We start from the raw sequence: 22,259 nt of genomic DNA on the forward strand, positions 1-22,259 counted from the left end.
AAAAATCACGAGGCTAAGAAGGATGAAATAAACAGAACAACTAAGGATACTTCTCACACTATTGCATGACAGCTCACATAATAATAATTTTAAAATATGCACATGCCTTTTGCCTCTGGTGTCTCTGATTCATTTGCTATTATAATAATAATCTGAAGATTTTTTTATTAGTTTGCGCTGCGAACACAATAATGTTTTCTGTCCTGGCGTAGGCTACTTTTGAGAACAGAGCCAAGGGTGATGGAGAAAATGGGCTAACTTTGCTCTTGCCTTTTTGCTTTGCTATAAAATAAACGTAAAAGCAAGGTTGTAGCTTTGGGAATTTTGGTTGTAACGCTTTAAGCAAGCTTTGTGTGCATAACACGATATTATTAAAAATGGGCAACATTAGAATCAATCATCGAGTATGGTGCCGTATTAACAAGACTTGCAAGAAACACTCCCAATACATGCCAAAGAAAATTTGTTGATGTTAACCAATAATTAAATTCTACATGTCTTTGATGGATTAGGTTACATGACAACGATTCTTTCTCTTCTCAATGACGCTTTTTTCAAAGCTAGCTGAACTTGAAATCGGGGGAGTTGATAACTTTAAAACTTAACCTGATGATTTTCTTTCAATGCATGCATATGACGATGAATGCCTTATTTATCTTGACGGTTGTCATCTAATAAAAACAGTTTAGTAAGACTTAATCTCACTAAAAGGATACTAAAGCATTCCCTTGGAACTGATTTATAAGTTATTTTTTATATGTTTCAACAAAATCAATGCAAACCTTCAAACTCATTAAATCTTTCAAAAAATTTATTAAGTTTCTAACTTTGATCCTATATTAAATATTATTTCCTTAACAACATAATTGTCTCACCAATATTTATAGGAGGTAAAAAGGGAAATGAATAAGAAAAAGTCAAAAGCATGCCTCATAAATAAAACCAAACAATATTTATCTCCCTATTTTATAAATAGGTTTGGAAGGATTAATAATTGTGCATTTGTGTAAAGGAATTCTTTGTTATCCTTATTATAAAACATTTTCAACTAATACTTTATTGAAATTAATGAATAACAGTTAATTCATTAGATATGTCTTAAAATGAATTTTTTTCTTCTAATTTTATTCCTATTAACCTTGTTGTGCCTTATATTAAGAATAAATTTTTTTTAAAAGGCATCTTATTTATAATAAGAATAGGAGAGAGTGATATTTATTATAGATGTGTCTGAAATTATTGGCACCAAAGTCATCGAATACAGTGAACCAAGTGCATGGGAGGGAGATAACTTGTTTGTACGATGGAGACGCTGGGGGAGTAATTGCAATGCAAGATTTCCATGATTGAAGAAAAAAGTGAAAAATGGGAGAGGGGAATTCAATGAGACTTTTATTGCGATTGACTTTTTCGTTGTTTATTATTTGCGACAATTCGCTTTCTTCACTTGGACTTGGAGTTTTAAAGGCGGCCTTTTCTTCATCCCTTTTTGGCGCGCAAAATTCAGATGCTTAGCTAGTTCAGGAAAAGAGAAATAGTGTTCTCTGACTTTGACTGCTCAAGTTTGGGACTCTTTTGGTTGGTTCTGCAGTTCTGACTTGGGAATCCAAGAAAGACGAAAACACAGAGCAGAGAGGCATTCAAAAGCTGACGCTCATCTCATCACACCTCCTCCTCCAGGCAGCTGCAACTTCTATTCAGAACATGAACTTGGGGAGGTTCAAATCACTTCACTTGAATCCCATAAAGAAGGAAGCGTATTCAGATTTTGAACATTTGTTAATGAGAAAGGTTGTCAAGTATTACAATATAGGAAGAATTATACGGTATATTATCCTTTGCAATAAGGGTAATTGAATTTACCCAGGTACTTCGAAAATTTTCTCTTCATTGTAGTTTCACTACAAAATTATTTTTTTAAAAAAATAAAAATTATATATAATAAATAAAGTGACAGATGGCAATGAACAGATAATTATATCAATCAAATTATAAATACATTTAATGTATTATAAAATAAATAAGAGGCGCATCAAATTACCCTTATACACCGCCAAGACCTATCAAATATAGGGTGCGGTGCGACAGAGGGTGCAGCATTTTTCGTCCTGTTATTTGATGACTATTCCTCAAAAAATCATAAGAAAATGATAAGTAAGGACATCATAACAAAATTAATGTTAAATAAAAAAATTTAATATTAAAACATATAAAAAGCAGTAGTAAATTTAAGAACTTCAGTTATGAAAAAAATCCTAAGTGAACATTAATCTTTTTATGGGATCCTTCCTCGTCATTCCCTAAAAAACCATCCATAAAATATAGTGAAACTGTCGTTCAAAAGTCAAGAGTGACACGGCGAAAGAATTCCAAATGGAGAATGACCGTTCCAAAAATATCAATTAATTTAAATCTCAAAAGTTAAATTTTAAAAATTTATAACTCATTTTTTTAATTTTACATAAATTTATAACTTTTATTTCAAATTTTAATAAAAAATATTTTTTTATTTTTTAATTATATTAAAATTTTTAAAATAAATTATAAATTCATCATAATAGTTGCATAATTGAAATATTGAATTGTAAATTTCTGAAATTTAATACTTAAAATCTAACTTGAATTAATTAGCTTTTTTGAGTTGTAAATTCCTAATACAAAAATTATATTATAGGAGTGCAGACTAGAGTTTGTAGATAAAAAAGATTAAACACGAAAAAGAATGAATGGAAGTGGTAATCTACTTAGATAAAATTTCACCGGAAAAAGGAAAAGAAAATGTTTCCACAAGCGAAAACTAGGGAGTGTCAAAATCTTGGCTTTGATGCTGACATCGCCAATATATTTTTAACTAGTAAAAATCAATAATGTCATTGATATAAAATATAAAACGTCAAACCCCCGCCCCGGAGGGGGGGGATGAGCCAAATACAACAGTTGATAATTGAGGAGAGCGCGTGTATGAAACGTAAATATACGCATGCCCCAATACACTGCGTGGGATTGAAAACAAAGGGCACTAGAACGACAGAAAAACACTCCTTTAACCATCATGTGCTTTACATGAAAGAAAATTTGATACAAAGATTTGGAAAACGCTGACAACGGCAATGGGAAAAAAAAAAATGAAATTCAGAAATTCGCGTAGAGCATTGATCGACTCAATCTTCAATCTATCAGACACATGCCGAGGTGACTGATCGAGACTCTGAGTCTCTCGTCGCATTCGTCCTTTTATTTTCACGTTATTCTCTTATATTTGATTGTTTTTGTAGCGCATAGCTTACTTGGGCTTCTTCCGCATCCCCATCCGTGACTTTGCATATCTAGATTTCTTGTTAAGCAAAACAGAACATTAGGGAAGTCAATAAAGCATGATCAGAAAGGATGAGATACAGGACAAGCGCATTTTCCTCCCCAGTCCTAATCTTTTGATTGCTTCCCCCCCCCCCTTCCTTCCTTCTCACAGCAAAAGAAAATTGAGCATTAAAATGCGGAGTGACCAAAGGATACGCTAACCGCATTCCCTCGCCAGCTGCTGAGGAGAAAAGAACGGTGCCTTGCAAACTGTTTAGAGCTCCAGTTGAGCTGGCAACATCCTGCACACAGGTATACAATCAGGAATAAAAAAGCTAGCACCCAAGGAGAAGTCAGAATCCAAAAGAACTTGGCGTACATTTTTGCAAGAGAAAAATAACATTCAGATCTTCACAGAACGTTCTACATGATCAGTCGGATCAAGCCCCAAATTGTCAGAAATGAATAGATTAGTATCAACACGTCCAAATGATATGAATTACTTCTAAAAACAAACCTATACTGGTTTAAATTTAATGCGCTGACAGATTTCGCAACAATTTTCATGTCATCATCATCATTGCACTTGTTTTATAGGAAAAATCATGCGGAGGTCCCATAGATGAATTCTAATTACCAGAAAGTCCCACAAAATGCAATAATAACTGAGAGATCCCATGGGCTTTAATTGTAAACAAGTTTTGGAGTGCATTTACTAAAATGCCCTTTCCAGCACCACCGTCAACATCAACATGATCCACCATTCTCTGCTATGACCCCACTGGGGTTCAATGGGGCTTCTTTCCTGGAGGAACATAGTTGATTGCATTTGCTTAGAATGGTAGCTTGGAATGGTGGTGCTATGGATACTGGTAACAGTAGCCATGACGGGTGGATTTCTCTTGAACTCACCATCTTTGATGCACACTTCGCCACCACCATTTGACCAGAGCTAGTATCTCACCCAGAGGGGACCCCGTCAGTCCAATAACAATCCTTTGATTCGTGCTTGAATAGGCTCATCCAAACTGATCACCACCATCGCCATTCTTCCATCTCTGGCGACATCAGATTTGATTCTGCTAGCTTCTCCGGTTTCCGCACCCCAGCACAAATCCAAGGTGAAGAGAAGCACTGCAGCGTTTCCAACAAGCTGTACTCTGAAAAAATGTGGTTGATGGTAAGAGAGCCCATTTCTTGCTTTGTTCCACACTGCTTAATCGGCTATAGATATTATATTTTTCAATTGTGGTTTCCTGACAATCTCATCGAATGGGGATGAATTTTTTAGGTAGATCACTGTTAGGATATTCTTTATCGTCACCTGATTTGGTCATTTGTGTGGGCTCACCAGATATTGATATGGAATCCCCTAAGATGTTTGAGAGCAAATCTCATCAAAAAGTGGAGTTGCCTATGGAGCTTTCTTTATAGAATGGAGTTATTGGGTCTGATTTTGAAAAGCCTCGAAAGATTCCGACTTTGAAATTCCCTTTGCTGTGCGAAACCTTCAGTCACTCTAATTCAATGGCATGTTTATGCTATGGGAAAGAGGAAAATCTGGGTCTATTGATTTTCCAGGTTTCCCAGTTCTCAGTTTTGCGGGTGTTTTTCCTGGATTTTTTATTTTTAAAATAAGGGCACTTTGGTAAATGCACCCCAGAACATATTTGCAATCAAAGCCCACATGACCTAAGATTTATTTTTGCACTTCGTGGGACTTCTTGGTGATTAGAATTCGTCTGTGGGACCTCTGATTTTCCCTATTTTATACTTCTTTATTTATTTGTCAAATGAATAATAAAAAGGGAGCAACGAAGGAATTAATCGTTAACATAAATCTGGCAAACAGTACAAATCGAGCTATAAGAGCGTCCTAATTAGTAATTACTGCATAGTCAGGCGTCAATGCTACAGGAAAAGAAAACGAAATAAATACCTGAAAATCAACAAATGCAACTGGAGCTCCATATGTGCTCTGCATCTTCAGTTTCAAAAATCCAGGACATCTGACAAATGCAATAATCAAACTCAAATCCATCTGACTTTTCATATATAATATTACGTCAATGTTCATGTGTCATGTTGGTGTTGAGGATAACGATTTTCCCACATGTCACATGATTGAATCAACATTAAGAGAGGAGAATGGTAAATATAATGTTATGAGATTAATACTGACCTGGAAAATACTTGCATTAGCTCTTGCTCAGTACAAGATGGCCCCAGGTTAGCCACAAATAAAGTTGGACATGGGGTCGCATTTTGTGGAATGCGAGAGGAGTTACTCTGTCAGATAAAAGGCAAAAAGATATGTAACCAAAAATAACTATATAAATAAAAGACAAAAATATTACATGAAGTGGAAAAGTAAGTTGCATAATAAATAGAGTTCAAATTTCATGGCATGTAAAGAAGAAACAAATAAAATGATAACACACAATAATTCATAGATGAGAAACCCATTGAATCAAAACAAATATTGTTTAGCCACACCATTAAAGGAAATACTTAGGAGCGTATAGGTATAGCCTGAAGGATATAACTCATCTTAAGAAGCCCGATATATAATGTAAAGCAATGTACTCTTGATAGATATATGATGTAAATAGCAGGAACTTTGAAGGACATAACTCAGGAGGCCCAATATATGATGTTAAGTAATATACTCTTCAACAGCCTAATAAATAGTACTACAGGAACAGGAGCATATATGAAGTTCCCGTCCATGTAAAAAGATAAGATCATGCACATTGCAAATCTCTTTCCATTACCCAATTAGAAAGCACGCAACTGAACAGTGATATAAGAACAAAATCTTGATAATATGATCAATTTTTTGTTTTGAAGAGCTTTTTTTTTTTATTGCACACAAGTATTCTTTTTTCTAGAGACAAGCCTGTTCAAAGCAAGGTTGGCACTAAATGTGGGCACATTTTCCCAATAAGGACTCAAACCTTGGGCCCTATTTGGTACGTAGGTATGAATTTTGAAGGAATGGGATTGGGATTGGGATTGGAGTTGGAATCGAGGCTTTAAAACTATGTTTGGTATGAAATATTATTTAAATGAAATACTAGTATTAATTTTATTTTATAATCAACAAAAAATTATCAAAATACTATAATGCCCCTTATCATTAATTAAAAAAAAAAACACACAGTCGAAGGTTGAAGATGAACCGATCTACATTCCAAAGAGAAAGATGACAAACTTGATCCCAAACCTAGCACAATCACACGAAAGGGAAGATTTGAACCCATCAATGGTGGGACGCCAAACCCAAATCTAGAAAAAGATGAACTTGAACACATCAATGGCAAACTCAAACTCAAACCAGTGACTTGCTGTTGACATTGATGGTGAGAGGAAGATGAACCCAGATATAGCAAAATCGAACTTCATCAGTGCCTGATCGGTGCATTTACCAAGCGTGGAGAAAAGTTCTTATCTTCCCCAACCTCCTTTTGCACAAAAACAAAATAGGGTTCTGAAGAACGAGCACAAGAAGTGAGGATAAAATAGAAAGGTCACTGTAACAGATGCCAACAATATCTATCGTGTACTGCAGCAAGAAAACTAGATTGGGAGGTAGAGAATGAAAGGGACAGCCATTGTAGGTAGAAGACACATCATCAGCTATTGAGGAAGGGAAGGGAAGGGAAGGGTAGGGACGAGGGGAAGAGAGATAGGTGAGGGCAATTTTGACCGAATATTTTCAATCCCAAGATTAATTTTGTAATACCAAAAGGTGGGTGGTACTGAATAATCCCATGTACGGTGGAATTGGGATTGGATTGGGATTACTCAATGATCCATACCAAACATGGAAAGTAGGGTTTTCTCAGTGCCAGTCCCAATCCCACATACCATATAGGGCCTTGGTTCACCACATTGTAAGGAACTAACTCCTACTAAACTTCACCACCGTTGGTAAAATAAGGAAGAAGTTCTCAATGTACTCTAATGACCCAAGGAAAGGGAGACTATAACTTCTCCTTTGAAAAAAAAAAAAAGGAAAGAAAAGGAAACAAGCCCTGATTCAAAAGAGAGGAAGGGATGTCTAAATCCAACCAATTATAGAAAAAGATAGTCAATATTTGATTCCGAGCTGTATTGAAATAAAAGCGAGTCTATAGCAGAGCCAACAACTACCCCCTGACTGAAAAGTGGAAACATTACTGCTGCACATATCACCTCCAATGAAAATTCTAGCGCTTAGTGGTCAAAAGAAGCGGACAGCTGCACTATTTCCCCAAAAGGAAACTAAGTGTATAAGTTCTGACACCTCTAAAAGACTAGAAAGCTAACTTCTGTTAAGAAGAAGAAACAAATGCAGCACAGCAGAACCAGAGAAATAGTTATCTCCCCTATAACATGGTCACAGATAAACAAAGACAGGCGAAAAATGGAGGCAGACCATTTATACTTCAGACATCAGAACAAATATGTGGAATCTCACCTTTTAAATAAGTTTTCTACAACTGCAACAACACACACACACACACACACACACACAAAGATTTTATCGCTTATTGATCACCGTATGTAATTAAGGCATGCCATAATCAAAGCACTATGTGCTGGTTCTGTTGAACACTAAAGATATAACCATTTGAAGATAACGTAATTCAAAAAATTATGACAAGGTACAAAAAAAGACATGACTAAATACAAACTTGACATTACGGCTCAAACATTATAAATTGAGAAAAGCAAAAGGAAGAAAATTGGGAAGAGAAAACTCACCAAATTTGGTGCTGCACTGTCATTAAAAGCTTTACCATCAACATACCATGGGCTAAATAATAGAAAACAAACAAATAATAATCCAATTAGATGAGACTCTGACATACAAAGGCAACAACTTCAAAAGGCAAATCCAACGGTCTGACTTCAAATATAGTGCATTAATTCTTTTATAAAAGAAATAGATCTCTCCTAAGTAACTTTCAAAAAGTTAAAAAAGATGTGCTTTATATTAAGACACATCAGTTCCACATAAAAAAGTTGTGCTCAAGTAGTGCATATGACCTTCGTGCAGATGGATAACCATACGTGTTTGTGTTGTAAGCAGAATTACCCATTCCAGGCATGTGTATGCTGCCAACACCTGCTAGTGCCCAAGCGTGCAAAACATGTGCAAAGTGAGCCCATAGATAAAGTGTCCTTGGTGTGATCAATCATTAACTGGTCTCCAAGTAAGAGATTAGATATTGAACTGAACATAAAAAAATGCTAGGATAGCAAACTGAAAAATGTCAAACAAGTAGCAAATATTGAGAGCACCTATAAACTAAAACAACCAAGCAAAACCAGCTCACCGGAATCAGGAGTTGCTGCTGAAAAAGAAGATCCTCTAGCCTTCTTATCTGAGCCAACTATTTCATCATCTGTTTGTAGCAATCAATCAGAGCCCAAAATATTCAGTTGGAACTTGGAAGCACTTGAAGCATAGAATACACAGATAAAAGAATTCAGTTGAAGGTTAAAAATGACTGGGAAGAAGACCTAGTCTTGTGCGCTTAGACCTAGAGTTGGATTTCGCTAAATCTATATATAGAGTTGACCCCTCTTCAAGGTCAAAGACCATCCCCTGCAAACCAAGCAAACTCAAGAGATGTTAACACCCAAGTGAAATAATTTGTTTCTCCCCTTACATTGAAAATCAACTGATTGGTATGTTCTCTAAGCTACCAAGCATATCTTCTAACTTATAAACATGTATGGTGTAATAAGACCTCTTACATTTAACGCATGCATTGCCATAAGTGCAGACTGCTGATTAGAGAATACAGCAAAAGCAAAAGCCTGTCAACACTCAACAGAAAAGAAGGTATCAGAACAGAGAAATTTAAGAATGAAATACTTTAAAATAAAATGTGTTACAACAAGATAAAGGGTTATTAAAGTTAATTTGCTTTAGGCTGTGAAGAAACGTGAGCACACATTTCATCAGAAAGGCCAGATTGAGATTATCATAATTGTACGATGAACAAGCCAGCAACCAGAAATCTGACTCCATTAATCAAATTGTTTTATACACGTTAACATCATAAATCAAGCTCAGAGATCATTGGTATGTAAGAAACTTCACCATTACAATGCTGCATGAAGTTAATCTGTTTATAGCCTGACACGACATGGCTACAAGGAATACAGGGAAACAGGTATAACCAAAATCATCAGTTAACTAGATTTAAACAGCGCCCTTGCATGGAGAATGCCATATCACCACACACGAACTAAAATGCTGGATGAGGCAAAACGCAAACAGATTTGACTAGGGTTTTAACTTAGGGCTTGCCATTTGAGATTTTAAATTGATTTGGTATTTTTGAACTTAGCTACGAGTTTTGGGATCCGTTCGCAGGATTCTGATTGTTAGCAGCATTTTAGTTGCTTTTTAATTGGTTTTGTAGATTACACAAAAGCTACTTGCTATCTTACATCGACGCGTTTAAGTTTTATTTTTAATCATAAATTATATTGAAGTTATTGAGCTACCGGTGTTCTTGTTCTGGTCCTATCTTACATCAGGAAGACATGACTGAACATAGCATAAATATTCGAGACCACAAAATATATACAGTACCTGCGACGATTCAGTCGGGCTCCGAAGATGTGATGACTCGTATCCGGGGAACTCTCGAAACAAATTGTAGATTTCGCGAGGCTTCACATCCTCGGGAAGGCCGGCGATGAAGAGAGTCCGAACCTCGTCGGCGGAATACTGAAGTGGATTAGGAGGGCCGTAAGAAGAAAACAAGGGTTGCTGGTAGGACCCATACTGCGAAGGAAGATGGGGAGGGACCGGAGGAGCAGCCGCCCCAGGAGGTGGTGGCACCACCGCAAGCGACGACGGATGAGGATGTTGATAATATGGAAAAGTATGATGTGTCGAGGGTTGGGACTGTGTGTAGTAGGCAGCCATGTCGTCCATGGGGCTCGATTGGAGCTCTGAATAGGAGGATCCCTCCCTGAAAAGACTTTGCGAGTTATCAATTTGGTGCGCCAAAAACGAAACCAGATCAGCAGAATTATTTTTTCTATCCCCCACTCTCTAAACAAAATATAGTTTTTAGCATCTAATTATTTATTTTAAAAATTTAAATATCCGCAAAAAGGTTTTTCAACCTTTTATTTGTCTTTTTTGGACCAAGACAACTTTTAATTAAAAATCAGACAATGAATATTTTATGTGTTTGTATAATAAAACATAAATCAACCAGAATACAAACCTTTGCTGGTTAAAAAAAAAAACAAAGGAATAGAATTATTTGTGTTTGAATTTCTGTTTTTGATTGTTTCTAAAATGATTGGAACAAAACTGATGTTGGTTGATTATTATTTGAACTTGTTTTGCTCAGATTGTTTTGTTTATTTTTGGTGAGTTTTGCGTGTTAGGTCGCATGTAAGTTGTTTTTGTGTTTTATTCGTTTAAGCTATCAGTGTGTGTAATTTCCTTTTTGGTGATAAATAAAATTGCATAGATGAGTCATAAATTAAAAGAAAAATTGTAATCAAGGACTACTAGAAAAAATTTATATTAATCAAAGGCTAATTATTATCAAAACTTAAATAAAAAATAAAATTAATTGTTATTAATTTAAAATAAATTATTGTTAAAATTCGAATAGATACTTATTGATAAAAAACTGACATTAACAAATATCCATTCAAGTTTTGACAACAAGTAATCCTTAATTGATATAAATTCTTTCCAACAGTCCTTAATTGATATTTTTCCTAAATTAAAACTTATAATTTACAAGTTATAAATTTATGACATTTTTTAAATTCCATATAACATATATAAAAAGGTCTCAAAATATATTCATTAAAAATAAAATCGTATAGGTGAGTCATAAATTAAAACTTATGATTTATCTTCTCTTTCACCGTGAAAGAATGACCAACATGAAACTTGATAAACTTTTTGTAAATTGATTTTTCACATAATATTGGTATAATAAATTATAAATTTTGTTAACTAATTATGATATAACATCTACATCAGAAACCATGGAGCTATAAAATTTATACATGATACAAAAATTCCAATGAATCTTAGAAATACTGCACAACTTATTTCTTGAGTTCTATGCAACACTCACTAGTTGCCATAAAAGCACCAGCATACGTTCCCAATATAAGAAGAATGCATAATTTAGAACTAATATATATATATATATATATATATATATATATCAGTTTTATTTTTATATTATCACTCACCATAATTCACATGTAAATTTATATATACAACTTACACTGAATTATAGATGACTTGTATGTGAAACTCGCGGGCCTAAATGAGTCTCGTTCACTGGACAAAATTTGAATTTCTTGGCCGAAAAGGTAGAAGTAGGAAAATAAATTGACCTGCTCGTATATTAATAGTAAAGTTGATTGATACGAACTAACTACTAATGACAAGGCACATGAAATTCAATTTATTCTGATATAGATTTATATTACCTTCCACATAAAATTAGCATTTTCTTTAGGAACTGCAACTACTGATAGTTATGAATGAGAACGAGCCATTGAAAAAAAAGATGAGATCTAGGCATGAAGATTGATTTAAAGAAAAATATCAAGGATTGAGAAAATTTATATAAATAAAAATTATTTATTGTTAAAACTGAAATGAATACTTATTAATTTATATTATTCTTTTATCAATAGACATTTATTTTAATTTTAACAATTCATTCTAAATTAATAAAAATCAATTCATGCTTGTTTTCTATTCAAATTTTGACAACCATCGATCCTTAATTAATATAAATTTTCTCCAACAATACTTCATTGCCATTTTCCCTTGATTTAATAACAAATAGAACCTCAGTGCATTTTTTTAAAAAATAAAATATAAATATTAATTTAAACAACTAAAAACTTACTAGTCTCGGTTATAAATAAACTATTTAAATTTTAAATGTAACTTTCAATATACATATGAAATTCATATAGCAACTTTCAGAACCAGTGTCTGCAGTTCGTTTTTCAGAAAAAATAAATTTAAAAATATAACTACTAATAAATTAATCTTTTGAACTTAAATATCATTCCTCCATAGATAAACCAATTCTTTGTGCAGCAGAAATTAACTAGAATTTAACCACTTCAATAAATATTTTATGAAAACAAATTGTTACTATTATTATTACTACATGTTTTCATTCAGGTGGAAGACAAAAATTGAAAAACCAAAAAGAAGCCAGCTTATAAAAATGGCATCGCCATGACTTAAGGCGGAAAGGGGGTGGAAAGGGAACTCCTTTTCCCGAGGCAGAGCTTCCAATGATAACGAAGCGAGGTGCCTGTGGAAGGAAATGGAGGCACGATAAAAGTTTTCTTGCAGAGGTCAAGAATGTAAACATAAGCATTAAGCACCATGCTATGATGGAATCATGCCCATGCGACTTAAACCCAATTGGCTTACAGTTTTATGCATACGAATAGAGGAATACCTCCAGTTCCAGTTCCACAGAGAGAGAGCAGTCATATTACTCTTCACAGAAAAGTATCTATTGTCATAGCAATGTAGCAACAAACATCAGGCCTCAGCAGGTTTCTGCTGACGAAATTATCAACAAGCATCATTGGTTGACTTTAACATTGTTGTGTATCAATATTATATCCAGACCTGAGCAAGCACAATCAGTTAAAACCATAGGGTCTGCATATTATGGCAGCCAGCAATCACGTAACAGTTTTAACTTTAGAACAAGAGACAGCAACCAGTATCTACCATAGCACAAATAATTCTTGAACTGTGCCCATTTATCATCTAGACAAGAGTTGGGTATTGCTTTGCCTGCTGTCGCACCCTTCGCCTATACTCCACCGCATCCTGCATGAAGCATAATGATGTATATTCAGACTCTATGAAGTATATGAATGCCAATGCCTCACCTCATTTTACCCTGATCAACTATTTACAGCGTTTCAAATAGAGATTGTAGAATCTTCCCAGTTAAGTACCTGGATAAAGAGATGATAGCCTTCTGTCTGGGCAGGATCAGCAGGATTTGGCTGGTCAAGCAAGTCTTGGATTCCCACAAGAATTTGCTTTACAGTTATGGCTGGTCTCCACCCCTGCACGCAACAGTTACTGTAAGAATCTTTTCGCTCAGAAAAGTATAAATCACACTACATTAACTATATTCACTTAGCACTGTCTTTATCAAAAGATCTACACTTACACTGTCCTCATTAAGTATAGACAAGCAAACAGTTCCAGATGGGTAGACATTAGGGTGGAAGAAACCTTGTGGGAATTTACACTTTGGTGGTTTGCTAGGGTAATCTTCACTGAAGTGCAATGTCAACGGAAAATAGCCACCTTCCCAATCAGTCTGCAGCAATTCAAATGCAGAATTTCCATTGAGATAAATAATGAGGTATCTATTATTTCAACAAGCTGTTAATCCATTTACCATCATGTTCCAAAACATTAAGTCAGAAAATATATCATTAATTTTTTTTTTAAGAAAAAAACTAACTTCGAAACTAAAATAGTTTTTTTGCTTTCAATTACCATAAAACCCATGTCATGTTAAATGCAAAAGAGCAAAAACATCCCATTTCCCCTTGGTCTTGTGAGTATATATAAAATTGAATGCTGCAGCATTTTCCTTTCTGGTTGCTTTAAAATATATATATATATATATATCAGCAAACTTCTTCTCTCTCTTCTGCACCCTTCTTCAAAGGCTAAGATAAATCACACAGTCCAAATGACCACCGCTTCAATATTATATGCGCACATAGAAATATATTTCTGATATAATAAAGCAGCAGGATGCATAAATCTTGCATTGATCCAGTCCAAATGTTACTAGATTTTCTTTATAGCATCATCCAAGAACTCATGCATTTCAATACTGCCCTAGTATCCCATGTAAAGAAAAGGGAGCATATTATCAAAAGCTGTTAGAATTAGAACATGCCAACTGTATTCAAGATCTGCAAACAAACAAGTACATTAAATCCATTCTCTTGTGGGCTAAGAAATCAAAACCAAAATCAATCCTATCCTAATCTAGAAATGAAGCATGAGAACAACAACAACAAGGAATGGTGCTCCAATCGCAACAACTTCTTAAGGCCTTAATAGGCCCTTGAAAGCAATTTCCTACAAAAGAAAGGTTCAATTAACCCATTTAACTTTCTTTCTGGCACTTCATTCTTATTATTCTTTGAATAACTTTAGTTAACTGCAAAACTGTCTCAATTATATGCCAAGAGATAAGATAGATTTTCCTTGAAGCATTGGTGTAAAAAGCCACAAGCGCAGTGCTAGGCACATTTGAACTACTAAGCAAGATACCTTTGGTTGATAAACTTTAAAGTCAAAACACTATGCAACTAGAAGAGATGTTTACATAGTTAAACCAGAAGACATATAGATAACCATAGTTTTCAAAATCAGACAAGATCCAATCTGGAATATACACAAATCCCAGAAGAAACAATACAGATTAGAGGTCCAAATCATGTGATGACTGAAATCATTGCTTGAATTGTCAGAATCATGCAAGTTGTGCTCGTAAACACAATTCACATTGATCTGGCAATTCCAGCAGCCTGGTTCACATCGGCTGCAAAGAGAGGTCAGGTCATCAATGACCCAACATGACCCAAAGACACAATGCAAGAAACTGACTTTTCTTCTTGAGAAAATAACGGGATAAAATCACAGAAGGCTTCATAAGCTTCCAAGGGCAGAAAAATGCGTTTCAGTAAAGGGGCAGAGGAGAAAATGAAAGATAGAAAATGCAGCTTTTGATGTGCAGTGACAATAACTAAATCGAAACACGTTTTACACGCTGCAAGTTGCCACAGAAGGCAGTGTTTATCTGTAAGGGCCTGTTTGGTTCAATTCCCAAGTCCCTAAAGATGGTAATGCAATGCAGTCCCATGAGATGTAATGCAATTCTCATTACCATCAATATGTTTGGTACGTCATTAAGAAGGTTGAGCAAAAAAATTTTTTTTTATACATTTCATGATTTAATGAAATAAAAAATAATAAATCCAGAATGCCCTTCAATAAAAAAAGGGAAAAAAATCATCACGTCTCTCAATTGATTGTCTTCTTCTACCTTCATCAATAAAAATCACAACCACAGGTCTAAAGCAATTGCAAGCACAAGCACAGATCTGGATCAAAGAAATGTTGATTACTATGACATCGTCTTCTCCTCCAACTTGATTATTAACCACTCCTTCATTGTACAGTAAACCTGATATCAGCCACAACTTTCATGTTCCTCAGGCCTGACAACCGTTTCTTTCTTCTCTTTGCCTTCAAGGCTTCCACATCCAAAATGGGATCGGACCTCCAAGTTCAGCAACTGTAGTGGAAGTGGAACCCCAAGTGGAACAATCAGCCCTGGAGCCTTCCCCACCACTGCCGGAGAAGCATGAGATCCCTGCCGGAGATAATGGGCCTGTTGCTGCAATGGCTGAGGAAGTGAAGGTGGTTCTGTAATTTCAATTGGCAATGTACATTCCATCTCCCTCCGCAGATCACTGAATGCTAAGTTTTGGGTTGAACTCTTATGAATTAGTTTGAACTCCATTTTCCATGATGACAATGACGGCACCTCTATCATGTTCTCTACTACCATTTATCAATAATTAGAAGGTAGAACAACAACTTGATTGCTCAAGCAGCCTGATGGAGAAGGAGCAAACAAGGAAGAAGGATGGAGGGAGATGACAGAGAAGGAGCCAATGACAGAGGAGGGAGGGAGAGGGCAAAGAAGTTCTGGAGAGGGAGGGAGACTTGGAAGAAATGAAAGAGAAATGTTGAAGGCAATTGTTGTCTTTTTACCTACGCTATTGGGGATAAAACAGACATTTTCAAACGGATTGCAGGTGCGCAGTGATCATTCATAGCCCCCTCCCTATGAATGTTTATTTCCAAAAAATGTGCAATGGATATTACCATTGCAATGCTTATTACCATCAATAACCCAACCAAACATACTTAGAATGGTAATGGGGAAAAGATTACCATTGCAAAGGTGCAATGGAATTGAACCAAACGGGCTATAAGTTTTTTTTTTTTTTTAACCAGCAAATATATAAGGTTATATAATTCATACCTCATCAGATGAACAGTTATACAAAAAAAATAGAGGAATGAAAAATTTACAACTCTTTTAAAAAAGAAAATAGATTTAAACGCAGCCAACAAGTTTAAACACAGCTAAGTACCCAGAGCTCAAACCTAAAACCACAAGTTAAACTAGCAAAACCTTTGTACTGCACCCTGAGTGGGACCACAACTCTTTCTTTTATTGCCACACAGCAGATTCATGACCAAAATCATTATACGAACGGTTTTTTCTTTTACCTCTATCTTCTTTATGGTACTTATCATTTACATGATATAATTCAAGCTATGTTTCATAGCGTATCAAAATCATACAATTCAATAGACTGACAAATCAAAAATTAATTTCCCGAATCACAATATGAATTGTGACTTGATTACTATAATAAATATTCAATTCTAGAACACCCTATCATCACTGATTCCATTAATAGGATTTAGACTAGCATCTGATATGACATATCAGCCCTTGGACATATGCAAGTTAACCAATTTGGTCTTCTTGATAAAAACCCATTCCTGTAAAAAATACCAACTACTGTTCTCTAGCCTTATTAGCATGTCATCGTTCCATACCTAGTTTTACACAATTCTCCTCCATTGTTGGGAATTTATAAGAGCGATGTCTTCACTGGCATTAATAAGCGCCAGGATCGCAGACCAATAGAATGTAAAGCCCGGGGAATTTGATTTCATAGATCAGAAAACAATAGCAAAGATAAGTGAAAAGAATTTCAAATAAAATGATGGAAAAGAGAACATACCCCAGCCTTGCCAGGAATAGTACAATGCCACACCATCAAATTCACCGTACCATCTGGCAGCGTCTCCGGCTTCGCAACAAAACCCTAAAACACATAAAACAGCAGCATCGATTCAACTCCATCAGAAGCATAGGAGAGCCGTGTAAGAAATTAACTGAATCGGAACTAAAAACAAACAGTAGCAGCAAGGAAGGGAGGTGGTACGGACATGAGGATGGTTCTTGCGCCATGCCTTTCTCTCCTCAGCAAGGCGTCCACGAGCAATACCCGACATCTCGCTCTCTATCCCCTCGCTCTCTCTCGAACACTACGTCCCTCAGTAATGCTCCCACGAAGTCACACGGAGTCTCCGGCTCCTATATTTTGAATATATAAATTTACGAAGCAGAGAGCGCAGGATTGTCCTGCAGCACTGTCTTTCGGTATCGACGTCGAACTTTCTATGCTGCGTTCGAATCTCAAACAACGTACGGCCCTGACTTGATTTTGAGCACCCCACCGCCTTGTCTTCTCTCCGTTTTTCACTTTTTTGCAATAAAAAAAGTCAATGTTATTCCCTCGTTTTCTTAGCATCGCGTGAGAATCACGCCGACCGCATCACGTGACGTATCCTCCCCTTCTCCTGCAGTCATCACCAGACTAACCGGCCGAAGTCCCGGGCTCTCTTGGGCCTTCGATCTAAGAAGCCCAACATAACATAGAGGCGAGTTGTCTGTAAATGATTAACATTGCCGCGTCTCATACTCTACAGAAAGCACGGTTTACGATTTAATTATTAAAAAAAAATAAAACGATATGGAGGTGGTGACGAGGATCGGTAACAATGACAAAGAATGATTTGGTATGATAAAGATTTTGAAACTTGGAAACGGTGAGGCCAGTGTATGATGTTGTTGTAATTCTTAAAAAGAGCTTCGACGTTTGAGACTCACGTGTCATGTCGAATGAAACAGTGTGAATCCGCGGATTGTCATCATGAACATGCGTATATCAACATTCCCTCATCACCACAACTACGCCTCTCAATACTATTATTGTTTCTCTGAGATTGAAGAAGAAAAATAAGTGTGATTCAAAGTGATCATGAAAGCACTTTGGATACAATGAATGAACCTTGGATTCTCAAAGAAACCCAAACAAATGTATTTGTTAGATCTTTTATATATGTCCAGGGGAGGAGGCCGGTCAAATTTAAGAGTGCCAATAACACCATACAAATGTGGGTTACAAGGTGTTGGCGCTGCAAGCACATTATTATACGCTGCAATAAAAAACAACTTTCACTACTACCAAAAGAATGGACTTTAACCGAGAACATATTTGCATTGCACCAAAAAGGAAACAACACAGGCTTCTAACTTACGCAGGAAATAACCAAATTATGTCATCCACGAAAAATACTCATGATAAAAAAATTCAAAAGAATATGAATGAATTTAAATACATATCAAATATATAGAAGATCACAGAGAGCGTATGCACAATGTATCACTATTTTGAAAGACAACAATAATCTTCAAGACTGTATACGCGGTGCTTTCCCTTGGAAATTAAGCAACAAAATCGTAGTCGGCATATATGGAGAGCCGTTAAGCAAGCAGTTAATTAAGTTATGATGATTACCTTGTCAAAACAGTCAGAGACATTGAGTGATCTCTTCCGTCGTGATTAGTCCGCAATAGTCGCCAGTGTAATAGTAAACTAATCAATCAGCATGTAGTGGACGAGACAGGTACATTTTGCCATCCTTTAAAGGGACTTGATGAGGATGGTATTACAAATGACCGTGTGGGTGATGCTAAGTAACTCTCCCCAACAACATTTACCACACCCAATCAAAGCTGGTTTAATTTGAGACATCATTTTGACAGTTCTGTTACGTTGCTTTTGTTTCCTAGTCAAACGAGCAAGTACATTATTTCCCTGTTTCTTATTTTAAAAGCTATCATCCATCCCTATTAAGCCAACAAGGTCCCAACAGGAAGCTACCGACCCTCGATCTCTTAGCTAGTTTTTTCTAATCTTTCATCACATGCAGTGTAATTTAGTCGTTCAAATAATCATACTTAAATTTCTCACCTTTGATAAATTTGTTTCTCATTCCCAGATGCCTTGCTATAACTATCATGTGAGTTCTGAAAACAAGCTGTCAGATGGTGAGGAGTGCTTGGTGGGTCATTTTCTGAAGTTGTTAAATATATATAGAAACAGGTTCATGCAAGCATCTGATAAAGCAATGTCACACAGTGCATGACACTTGCACGATGGCTGAGCACACATGTGATGCTGACTGACAAGTGCTCTCGAGCTAGCTCAGAAAAAGAAGAGTGAAAGCTATGTAAAGTTAATTGGACATGAATACGAGGCTTGGATCCAACGCAGCCGATGGTGCCTTTGGTACATAGTTCCACAACAAAAAAGCAAGGGTTCGGAGCTACTGCGACAGGACCATAGCTGTTAAAGCTGCTGTCTTAATTCTTATCTTGACCACCCACAGCCACTTTTTAATAATTATGGTTGGAAGTTGCAGCTCCAATTATTTTTCGACTTCAATGATGACAAAAGAAAACCCTTGATTTTCTTATATGAGTTCAATCTTAGTATCACATGCATTCTATTCCACTTCATTTTTATTAATTGACTTAACATCAGGAGCTTAACATTGGATCTTTCAATACAATATAATAACAATCGGAGAAGACTAAAATTCAACAATGCTAGCTGAATATTATGCATGCGTTTTTTCTTGGCTTACCAGTTGTGGAAGAGGAAAAGTATAGACAGGTGAGGGAGCATGTGAGAAGAGGCCCACTTGGCTCATAAAAGACCAATTAGGAAAGCATAAAAGAAGATCGTTGTTACCAAATATATCTGTCTCCATGCAGGTGTAAATTTTATTTTTTTATTTTTATTTTCTCGGTGAGATTTGAAAAAATAAATAAATATCATGCATATATTTTATTTTCCTATTTTTATAATTTATTTCCTCTTTTATAATTACATACATGTTTTCTGATAAAAATAGTTTGGCAATTTGCTGCATTGATGACACGATTTGAATTATGAAGGCTGCCTACATTTTACTTATGAGGACAGCGCAATTAGACGACTCACTTGCAGCAGGAATAAATTCTCTATCATTTGAAAGAATCTTTGAGAAATAATTTAACAAATATATGATAGAATTAAATAATGTAATTGTAATGGGATCTCAAAATTATTAAGGTGAAAAAACTCTCAATGTAGGAGTAAAAGTCATAGGTTGTTTAGACTAATGAAACCAACTCTACTATGTAACTATGATCAACATAGAAGTATAAACGAGTATCAACTAAGTGTACAAACAAGTGCCAACAGCCAATCAAAGAACTAAAGTGAAAAGGCTAAAAACATTTAAAAAATGAAGTTCAATACAAACTAAACATCTCTCACACCAGATGATGAATTAGCAATAAAGCCAGGCGTTACAAACCATTTGACAAGATTATATATTTCGAGTTTCAACCGAATCCAACAGTCAACAAAACGTGCTACAATTTTGCCAAAATTGATCTGCTAATGAGCCGAATTGCTTTCTCTGCTCTCTTCTCACAAATGGCTGCCCTTCCTCTTTAAATAAGATTTCAGTCACTTATCCTAATCTGACCTCTCTCCGCTTAAGTTAGCAAGGCACGCATTGGATTTTAAATTAAAACCTTTCCTCGCGCAGGGATGGAATCCACGCCAAATAATTACCGCATCTTCACTTCTTCAATTTGATCTGGCCGGAGCAGTTGAGAAGTCTGAGATTGAGCTTTCAGTATGATCAAATCATGCAATTTATCTCAGGCAAAAAAGAAGAAGAACGGTTCGCCCATGTTGCCCCAGGCACCCGACACTTGTGAGCTTGGATGATAACAAGAGTTTACAATTTACTCAGAGACAATTTTTTTGAAGATTTGAAATTAATAAGGCGTGTAGCTATTTGACATATGATACCAGGAAAAAAAAAAAGATCAAGTGTATATTACAGTGCGGAATGGAGCCATTCGGCGTGTTTAACTCCGACGAATTATATAGGTCGAATTCAAAATGCAAATATAGCAAAGTCAGCATAGGTTTTTATTAGTTGAGCTGCATTGGTTGGAGAAATTTTTAATCTAATTAATCTTTACAACTCATCTCATTTTTTTAAAACTCGGGGTCCTTAAAAGGCCAGCATTGGATGATCTAGCGTGGCCTAAGCCAAACACATGAAACAACTTTTCAAGCACTGAACAGGTTATTTTATTTACTTTTTTTCTTTTTCCTTTTTATTATTTTTTATTTTGTTGTCTCATGTCGTTTTGACTAGAGATGTTGACTGTTCATGGCCAACTTTCATAATTATTACTCTAAAGATGAATAACAAAACCATATCATGGTATCATGTATATAATATACTCCATTATTTCTAAAAGGTGTGTCAAGCCTTACGATATATGTACTTTATTTTTCTTATTTTGCCCCCTTTTACTACTCGTCTATCTGGCATGTTTATTTAACAAATTCGCTCCTTCAAAACATTCATGTGATCAATTCATATATATCATTTGATGAACATCATCTGATGTCTTGAAGATTGAGACCCTTCTAGATCATTTATTTGTAAAATCTTTCTTTCCGTACCTAATTTTCATCCCCTCTTCCGTTAACAAGTAATCCAGCATGAATGACAACTATCATGAAGCATATATAGTAATAAGTACATGCTAAAATGTTAGAAATATTATTTGTCACAAGGTTGACTAATTATCTAATCTGATTAAACCTTTTTTAGTGAAAGGAAGATGGTCAAAGCTACAAAGGGACAAAGGCAGCCAAATTTTTTTAGGCAAGGGAAGTTTGTTTAAGAATTTTACGGGAAAAACAAGGGCAGGTACAAATCCCTTGAGGAAGGCAATTAAGAACTTTCAAAAGCTTGGAAGAACTAATTAACAACTACATGAGAAGAGGAAATAGAAGGGTTAGTTGAGTCATGAATTGACTTTAGAATAGAACTTGATTAACGATTATGTGCTAATATTTTGTGACAAGTTAGTTCA

The 22,259-nt window shown here is 35.5% G+C and overlaps 2 protein-coding genes across 15 annotated transcripts; both read right to left on the reverse strand.

Moving 5' to 3' along the window:
• Positions 1-3,020: 3,020 nt before the first annotated feature.
• Positions 3,021-12,913, reverse strand: LOC129284491 (U1 small nuclear ribonucleoprotein A). 13 transcript variants are annotated; one of them, XR_008586876.1, is made up of 12 exons: positions 12,777-12,905; positions 9,893-10,286; positions 9,046-9,108; positions 8,809-8,893; positions 8,622-8,690; positions 8,332-8,413; positions 8,047-8,098; positions 5,480-5,586; positions 5,237-5,306; positions 4,210-4,457; positions 3,514-3,599; positions 3,274-3,326 (listed from the first exon to the last, which is right to left on the reverse strand). XR_008586876.1 is itself a non-coding variant. In XM_054919985.1 (11 exons), the coding sequence occupies exons 1-11, from the start codon at positions 12,809-12,811 to the stop codon at positions 3,284-3,286; spliced, it is 1,077 nt and encodes a 358-aa protein (XP_054775960.1). In that variant the 5' UTR covers positions 12,812-12,913; the 3' UTR covers positions 3,021-3,283. The 13 variants fall into 13 exon arrangements, 10 of the variants coding, with proteins under 10 accessions (XP_054775960.1, XP_054775966.1, XP_054775962.1 ...); XR_008586878.1 differs by lacking the exon at positions 4,210-4,457 and adding an exon at positions 3,677-3,720 and having other exon boundaries at positions 3,279-3,326; XM_054919985.1 differs by lacking the exon at positions 4,210-4,457 and having other exon boundaries at positions 3,021-3,326; positions 9,893-10,277; positions 12,777-12,913.
• Positions 12,730-17,677, reverse strand: LOC129284492 (SUMO-conjugating enzyme SCE1). 2 transcript variants are annotated; one of them, XM_054919995.1, is made up of 6 exons: positions 17,405-17,677; positions 17,197-17,280; positions 13,512-13,664; positions 13,291-13,404; positions 13,058-13,159; positions 12,730-12,952 (listed from the first exon to the last, which is right to left on the reverse strand). In XM_054919995.1, the coding sequence occupies exons 1-5, from the start codon at positions 17,468-17,470 to the stop codon at positions 13,097-13,099; spliced, it is 480 nt and encodes a 159-aa protein (XP_054775970.1). In that variant the 5' UTR covers positions 17,471-17,677; the 3' UTR covers positions 12,730-12,952; positions 13,058-13,096. The 2 variants fall into 2 exon arrangements, with proteins under 2 accessions (XP_054775970.1, XP_054775969.1); XM_054919994.1 differs by having other exon boundaries at positions 12,819-13,159; positions 17,405-17,676.
• Positions 17,678-22,259: the final 4,582 nt, after the last annotated feature.

This window comes from Prosopis cineraria, unplaced genomic scaffold (assembly GCF_029017545.1).
Source record: "Prosopis cineraria cultivar Desert tree isolate PC_DT_omini unplaced genomic scaffold, ASM2901754v1 PC10, whole genome shotgun sequence".
In the NCBI taxonomy this organism is placed as follows: domain Eukaryota; kingdom Viridiplantae; phylum Streptophyta; class Magnoliopsida; order Fabales; family Fabaceae; genus Prosopis; species Prosopis cineraria.

Excerpts from the sequence above, each read along its gene's own strand:
- LOC129284491 (XM_054919982.1), bottom strand. The coding sequence starts at position 12,811 with ATGACTGCTCTCTCTCTGTGGAACTGGAACTGGAG. Across the intron at positions 3,600-5,236 it reads TTGCATTTGTTGATTTTCAG|GATGTTGCCAGCTCAACTGG; the intron begins GTATTTATTTCG and ends ACCTGTGTGCAG. Across the intron at positions 3,327-3,513 it reads GGCGAGGGAATGCGGTTAGC|ATATGCAAAGTCACGGATGG; the intron begins GTATCCTTTGGT and ends CAAGAAATCTAG.
- LOC129284492 (XM_054919995.1), bottom strand. The coding sequence starts at position 17,470 with ATGTCGGGTATTGCTCGTGGACGCCTTGCTGAGGAGAGAAAGGCATGG. Across the intron at positions 13,405-13,511 it reads CTATACTTAATGAGGACAGT|GGGTGGAGACCAGCCATAAC; the intron begins GTAAGTGTAGAT and ends TGTTGCGTGCAG. Across the intron at positions 13,160-13,290 it reads GCTATCATCTCTTTATCCAG|GATGCGGTGGAGTATAGGCG; the intron begins GTACTTAACTGG and ends TGCTTCATGCAG.